Source organism: Triturus cristatus, chromosome 12 (assembly GCF_964204655.1).
Source record: "Triturus cristatus chromosome 12, aTriCri1.1, whole genome shotgun sequence".
NCBI lineage: Eukaryota > Metazoa > Chordata > Amphibia > Caudata > Salamandridae > Triturus > Triturus cristatus.
The window spans coordinates 817,479,296-817,487,588 of NC_140595.1; the positions used below are offsets into that span (position 1 = coordinate 817,479,296).

The 8,293-nt window shown below is 44.6% G+C and overlaps 1 protein-coding gene across 1 annotated transcript; it reads right to left on the bottom strand.

Moving 5' to 3' along the window:
- Positions 1-887: 887 nt before the first annotated feature.
- Positions 888-2,830, bottom strand: LOC146782972 (zinc finger MYM-type protein 1-like). The gene is made up of 2 exons (XM_085636709.1): positions 2,718-2,830; positions 888-2,316 (listed from the first exon to the last, which is right to left on the bottom strand). The coding sequence occupies exon 2, from the start codon at positions 2,275-2,277 to the stop codon at positions 1,339-1,341; it is 939 nt and encodes a 312-aa protein (XP_085492835.1). The 5' UTR covers positions 2,278-2,316; positions 2,718-2,830; the 3' UTR covers positions 888-1,338.
- Positions 2,831-8,293: the final 5,463 nt, after the last annotated feature.

Consider the following 8,293-nt stretch of genomic DNA (forward strand, 5'->3'; position numbering starts at 1 on the left):
ATAAAGAGATGTCATATAACATAGGTAGCTGCTTATTCAGTGTATAACCACAGAGCTTCATAACAGACTTCGAGATACAATGCATTTCTGAGTACCTCACTCACAGATGTTTTTTATTTAACAAACTAAACTGGTTGCAAAGTAGCAGCATTCAACATTGTTTACTTTTTGTAAATGAAATCAGCACGTCTCTCTCTAAGAGCAGCAAACTTTTCAATAACTTTAGTGTTAAAGTCCGGGATTTTCTGAACTAGCTTGCTCTCTACAGAGAGCATTGCCAAAGCATTGAGTCTTTCCTCAAGCATGGTGTTTCTCAGGAATGTCTTAATCCTCTTTAAGGCTGAAAAACATCGTTCTGCCTCGACTGTTGTCATAGGAGTGGTTATGACAATTTTAAGTAAAGCCACTGTCTCTCCAAGTGACTTTTCCATGTTAAGTTTATGGATTAAAGCCAGCAAAGACAAGGCACTTGTGGCCTTCCGGTACACAGGCATTCCGTACAGTACAGTCAACTCAGTTCTCAGCTCTTCTTTATTGAGCATAGGATAAGCTCCCACAGCCTCATTCAGAGCACGCTCCGGGAAGGATTCATCATATTTGGCAAACTGTTGACTTTGCAATAATGTGGCACTCACCAAATGTTTAGTGAAAGAAAAACGCTCTCGTGCCTGCACAATTACAATGTCACAGATCTCCTTTGCAATTCGGACCATAGTGGTGATGTTTTTCCTGTGGTTTGTGAAAAAAGATTTCTCTGGCAGTTTGCTGTCTAAATTGTCAACCCCATCTCTCACTTTGCTTATGCTTTGTACAAACATAGTAGTATATACTTGCACTTTGACAGTATCTATCTCTCGTGCTTGTAACTGATTTTATAACAGGTCGACAGCTAGCATTATATCATGAAATAAATACAGTAAGAACTGAAACTCTCTGTCTTGTAGTGTTCTACCAAAGCCATGGGCTTCAATCTGACTTTTGTAATCAAACTCATCATTGGCTTCTATGGCTTCAAAACATTTCAGAAGGTCCTCTCTATGTTCATAGATTAGGTTGACTGTACGGATGTTAAAGTTCCAACGAGTTGAGGATCCCCTTGGAACGCTTTTGTCTACAATGTCATGAAGTGCTTCTGTTCTTTTGGGGGAACGCGAGAAGAATGCTGCCATGCCTCCTATATCCTGAAAGAAAATCCGTGTCTCGGTGATCTTTGATACTGCCTGTTGCATAATAAGATTAAGTTGGTGAGCGTAACAGTGCACATAATGAGCATTAGGGTACACATCTCGAATTCTCTTTTGTACTCCACTAAGGCTTCCACTCATTACGGACGCACCATCATAGCTTTGCGCAATAAGTTTTTTTTTTTTGAGGCAGCTCTGGAAAAAATAAGCTCAGTTGACGCAGTATAGCTGCAGTAATGGTTTCTGCACTAGAGTCTCTTAAATGTGTGAAACCATAGAACCTCTCCACAACTTGTCTGTCATTGTCAATGTATCGAAACACTAATACGGACTGTGTTTTAGTGGCCACATCAGTGGTGTCATCAGCCTGAATAGCCACAAAGTCTGTGTTTTGCAATTCTTGCACAATATGGCTTCTCATAATTTCGAGCATACACTCAAGAAGTTCATTTTGTATTGTTTTAGAGGTGCCCTTAAAGACTGTAGCACGTGCTAAATGTGCTTCCATATCCTTGTCTATGCTTGCTATTAAATCCACAAGGCCTTTGAATATTCCAGGATTTGGGGAACCTTCCGATTCATCATGGCCTCGCAATGCCAGTTCAAAAGCACCACAGAAACGAATGCAATCAATTATTTTGGATAGAATCTGTCTGTTCCTATCAACTGTTTCATTGTGTTTCTGTATTGCTTTGCGGTATGCATCACTTATCTGCTGCTCAATCGGAGCATCTTCCCCCAACATTCCCAGTCTAGTCAGGTTTTCCATATGCTTTCTTGTGCGTGAATGCTTCTTTATTTTTTCAGACAAATGCTTCAAGTCTGTTACTCCTTGATTTGTCCAAGAAAACTCACCACCAAACAGCAAGCAGGGGAAGCAGAACAGAGAATTTCTTAAAGGGCACCCTGTAAGCCAATCAGCTTTTGTGTACCAGGCGTTTGAGAATGTACGTGTGGACATTTTTCCTCTGTCCTGGGAAGTTTGCTGTAGTTTTAGGTCAGGCCGATGAGGTCCCAATTGCTTTAAATCTATTTTCTCTTGAAGTGGCCGTGCCTGGAATGACCTTGTAATCAGCTCTTGTACTGTATTCATGATGACGATGCTGGCCTTACCAATATATATTAAAGAAACCTGCCAATAATCAAAGTACAACATATAAGGTGCGGTGCAATAATATAAAATTGCAGTATAAATACATATATCTTGTGCAGTATCGCAATAAATCTCCAACAGCTCCCCTTTGCACAACATGACTGCTAAAAATACAGCCTTACTGTCTGCTGCCTCTGTGTGCCATAGTGGTTGCTGAAGGCACTGAAACAGACACTGCTTGAGGGCTTTGAACAAGGCAAGGGATAGATAGTGCTGTTAACAACCGTTATTGCCCAAATCACAGGGCTAAGGGTGTTAGTAAATTCCATCCACTGAGGGTACAATGTTCAGAATGTGTGCCTACCCCAACCACCATGTACAGTGACCACACACATACCTCTAACTCCAATCTAAAAAAAAAATAGCATCAGTTTCCTTACCTTTAACTCTGGTGTTTGCTGGGTCGTAGCCGGGGTGAAAGAGCAGCAAAGGAGGTCTTGTTCTTCGCCGGAAATATGACCAAAAATTTGGTAAGGGTTGTCAAGCTTTAGAAGGTGCTGAAAATAAAAATAACGTGCTGTAACTAGACACGCATTGCTTTTAAAATACAAGTAATCCCAATGAATTTTACCAGCGTCAGTTCTTCAAGTTAACATAAAATAACTACAGTGTTCTTAAAATATTTATTTTGTTTGATGTTCGGGGAAACCAGACTTTTTTTAGTCTGCTACGTTAAAATTATCCATTGGAACCTGCTTACATTTAAATGTAATAATGATATGATTTTTAGCTTTCAGTATCTTTATGGAATATAATAGATCAAAATTTTAAATTCAAACGTTTCTACTAAAGACACGTTTAGAAGCGCAAGCGTTATCTCAGCACAACTCTTGCATCCCCCTCTCTCTCTGCCTGCCATTGCGCTCCATGTTTCTGAAAGGTGATAAAAAAAACACGTGAACTTGCGTTTCAAATGTCCAATCCTGCTGCAGCACACTTACAAAGCCCACACATGACAGTAACCCAATTCAAGGCCCCATTCTCCCGATTTTTTTTTTTACAATCTCCCACTTTGCTCTTCTCAAATGTTGGCATGTACGAAAACCAAACGTGCATTTGCGTTTCAAATGTCCGATCCTGCGCAGCACAATTACAAAGCCCTTAGCCCACACATGACGACAGTAACCCGATTAATACTATGCCCACTTGAATTGCTTTTGAGAGAAGCGTTTGTTCACGTTTGGGAGATATTGAACCGAGCAGTCTCTTCCTGTTTGCAAATGGTAATGATTCAAAAGTGCTGAAAATAACATTTAATAATAAACATTTTACTGACATGGGTGCGATGTCAGGGTTTCCAGAAGTATTAACTCACTGGGCAACCTTGCCATCGGGTAGGTTTATGCTGCACAAGGAGCAAAACAGATTTGCCCTGGTGGAAAGCTTCCGTAATAAGCCCCTGGATGGGCATTTACATGAAAAAAAATCAGCTCATTGATAAAGGCTTGATGTGTTTACCAGCTGAGTTTAGCTTCATGGAGGTGGGGGTGCCAGCAGGTTACAAAGCTGCAGGGAAACTTGAGGTTGCTTGTGACATGGGAAACAGAGGGATGGCGCAGCGTACACAAGCAATGTCAGCGAGGGGCTAAAGACATTGATGGGAGTTTGCTATGGACACGAAAACATGCCTGCTTTCATTAAGTGCTATTTACTCGAAATTGGCGATGTGTGATCTTCGACTAATTGCCTTTCTGCCTAAAGTGAGCGCGCAGCAAACTAGCGTTATAAATGACTATGTCTTTTACTGAGCTTGTGACATGCTGGCTTGGGTCGGATTTTGTGTGAGGCATGTGCTGTGGCATTGCTGTTCTGGAAGACACCGTCTGACAACTTGGAAATACCTTGTATAGAAAAAGCACCAAAAATAAATAATCTGTAAAATAAATACTGCATAATATATTGAGGTGGCAGGTGTGTTCTTGGGTAGGGGGAGGTTGCAATGAAAGACGAGGAGGGGTTGCACGATGGGTCTGGGTATATTAGCGGAGGGGTACGGGGATGTGGGAGCAGGTGAGTAAATTGTAAGGATCAGTGGGCAGGGGGACCAATGGATCAGGAGGTTATCTGGAAGGGGAGGGGTAAGATGTGCGGTCAGTTGATATAGGTGAGAAGGGACTAGTAGGTACTACAGGTCTATCAGGTGTAGAATGCGAAAGGGTGTTAGGTTATTGAGGAAGGGTGTGAAGATGGGTATGCCAAGGTGGATAAAGTAATAAAATACTAATATAAAGTGAGTGTCACAGGAGTTCAGACAGCCAGTTCAAGTTAAATAAATGACATGTGAGACTAATGTACGTTAGTTTCGGCCGCTCTATAGTCTAGAACCTCTCTCATTTAAAAAACGAATTGTGCATTGATCTTGACTTATCTACATGATAAATAATACATTTTAAACATTGAAAATGTGTTTTCATTTTAGAGTGAGGAAAGTAAACGAACGAGGGAAGACTCATTACGAATACCTTTTTCTGCAGATTATAGTCAAATCCGTTTCCCTTACCTGCGTTGTTGGGAAGTGTAAGGTGCACAGTAATGCGATAATTGGCCTTCCACTTTGGTAATTACATATCCGATTTCAACCCTCATAAAAAATCCTAATTGTTAGGTTTTGCATCTTTTTCGTGCACAATTCTGAATTGCGCTGCACATTCTTTAAAAAATTATTCGTTCTTCTAGAGAACATTGTTAAGACAAGAGCTCATAGAAGAGGAGTTCAAATGTGTAAACTCTCTGAAGATAATTAAGGAGTTACCACTCTTGAAATGAACAGGGAATAGACATTTTCAGGAAACGGATGTGAAAGGACAGAAAAAAATCGTTTTTACTTCCTCGCATCCGTCAGTGGCAGTCAGTGCTGTTTCTTTCCCTTTAATAAACATTTTAAGTGACCATTTGTTAAGTAAGAAATCGACAGATTGCAACAGGGTCACTTTCGTATTTACTTCCAGTGCAGTGTGTGCAAGGCCCACTCAACTACCAGTGAAGAAACGTACACCTTCGGTCTTGTCTGCTGTTAACGAACGAAGTTAAAAGTAATTGTTTTGAAACATCTGCACTCCATTATGCGCATTGATATTGTGGCATGGATTATTGACTTTTTTAAATAAAAAATCTCCTGCATTCAGTGCTGTCAGATAGCGTCAGTGAAGAATAAGAAACAGTGACGATAACACGTGTGTCAGGGTAACTCTGAAAAGACTGGTCTCCTGGTATCACTTCTAACATGGCAGGCGAGCGAGGAGTTGGCGCCTTTTGTTCCTGTCAGCCTCTTTTGTACCTTGAAATATGTGAATAATCGATTGACAATATCTGCACCCTGGAGAGTTTAACATTCTAAGTATTAAGTCACAGCGCAGTTCTGGGGAAGACACAGGACTCTGAAGAAAGCTAGCCCGGAATAGAAGCAGATGCAGTGTTTTCACATGCGCCAGATCTTTATTGCCGGACTCCTCCGAAAACAAACTGCATACTTGCTCATGACGCAGCCAATCCCAGCCAATCCATTATTTAATTGCATTTGCAGTCCGGTCGGTCCGGCGTGAGATCGGATCGGACATTTCAAACTGCGAGCATCCATTCATCATAGATTTGCTTGTTGTGTCACACGGTGTGACACAAGTTACACAACAAGCAACTCTATGATATATGAATGGATGCTCGCTGTTTCAAATGTGTCCGATCCGATCCTGCTGCAGCAGTGCACACTTACAAAGAAAGCCCACACACACATCACAGTCAGTAACCCTAACCCGATTCAAGGCCCCAATCTCCCGCTTTTCTTTTTAAAATCTCCCACTTTGCTCTTAATGCTGGCATTGGCAAGGCATGTATATGGGAATCGGGAATGGGCCAGATCGGATCATCGGAATGCCTACGTACTCAAAAAAGGGGGAATTACAGTAACGCCTGACACGTCAAAGGATGCGCGTGAATCGGATGCACTGGAGGCCCCATTCACAAAAGCTGTCACTTCACATCCTGGCCCTCCTCTCTTCTTATGAACAGTAAATACATTTGCCGATACAGGTGCAAAGGCGCCTTCACAGCCAGCCTCAACATCGCGTTGTTAGTAACACCCCGTCTGGTCTATTGTTAATGTACTGTCTGACAGTACATTAACAATAGACCAGACGGGGTGTTACTAACAACGCGCACGTGGCCTGAAAAACAAACAGCCCCATCCCGCCCGGTCATGTGTCTGGTAAAGTGCACTCTGGATTAGGAAGTGTGACAAAACACGGCCTGCCACTGTCTGACAACCCCGGGCTCATTGACAATGAATATTCAGCATTTTAGAGGGAAGGGAGGTGCGAAATGTGGAGGAGATTGTAGGAAGCCACGCTCGGGTCATCCCTGGGGGCCATGTCTGCACCTCTGGTGCTTACAAGCCAGGGGCAGGCTGGGGCAGGGGTGCGACTTTTCAATACAGGGCGCTAAAACAGGGAAGGGGCTGCCTCCTCCAAAATCAATGATAATGAGCTGTGCAGTCGCAGACTGCAGTACTCACCACAATGGACAAGTCAGGGACAGGGACAACAGAGTAGAGTAGAGTACACAAGAATTGTCTCGACAGCACACGAGTCACACAACGGGTCCTGTACGCACCGCCGCCACGAGGTTATGCAGACAGTGTGGCACCACCGCGTGCGTGATGACGCGACACAGACTGCATAGAGTGCGCACCTCATGGCCAATCACTGTCACTGTGTTCAGACATAAGCCACAGTGATTGGCCATAGTTGCGCGGCACCCAATGCAGTTACTCGTAGGGGGTCTGAGAGGCTGTATCAGGCTCTCAGCCAATCCAGAGACGCTGCATTAGCAGCGCCTGCCCTGGATTGGCGAAAGAGCACGGATAGGGCTCGCCCGGATACCGAGAGACGGGGCTGCTGTATGATGCAACCCTCGGCCTCTCGGCCCCCTCCTCTCAGTAGTACTCAGTGGCAGACAGTGCGGCGAATGCGCATGCTCGTGCTTGTCGTGAGACAAACTCGAGCATGCGCAAATAAATTGCGAGCCGGCTGTCTGTCAACTGTGTCAGTGCTCGCCCCCGGCCCCACCCCCTTCATCATGTCCGAGTCCGACGCAATAAATAATATCATTGCATTGCAATTTGCTTTTTGCGTGCGTGCGTTCGCGTGGTAAGTGGGGCTCCGCCCCTGCGCCCCAATGGACGCACCGCTGCTGTGGGCAACTGCAGATAGCCCTATCCCCAGCATTGCCCTACCCAGCTTTGCCCGGACACTCCGGTACCTGCTCCACAGCCTCCACTGCTGCCATGTATCAAAGTAGGTGGTAGATGGTTGCGGCAAAGGGGCCCCAAATGGAATGGGGAATCACATGTCGAAAAGGACCTGTTATTCCAGGGTCTACGTGTTATTCCCTGTTTCAGAGACCTTGTAATTCCCATTATTTGGAGCAGGGATACAATCCGGAATCAGAGATTATGGACCCCTGCCATCCCCACAGTCAGGCCCTCATTACAAGGTGTTGGAAGGGCCGATCTCAGGGGGGTGCAAAACACGTTCCTGACCACCCCGTGACCCACCTTTCTCAGAACCAGGCCGAGTACTGGCGGGGAGGCCCTTTCAGGGAAGGGTTTCGTACCTAGGATCGCACGTGCTGAGCTTGCACCACTTGACAAAGGGACACCACACAGTAGGTTTTTAGTAGAACGGATCTCTTTATCTCAAGATTCTCTGGATCTTTATGATCCGGGATGTAGCCTTTGGTCAATACACCAAGCGTCGTAATGTTTTGATAAGGGGGGTTGGGTAGCGGGACAGTCTCTAGGTTCAGGGTCGATGCCGAGTATCCTTCGCACAGCTCTCAATCCTCGAGCCGGGGGATACGGTACGGTCTTGGGTCTAGCCGGACCAGTGTACTTTTGAGCTGCGACCACGTCAGCAGGGCTCGTTCGGTCTTAGGGTTAGGGGAGCCGCGAGTCTCTCAGCAG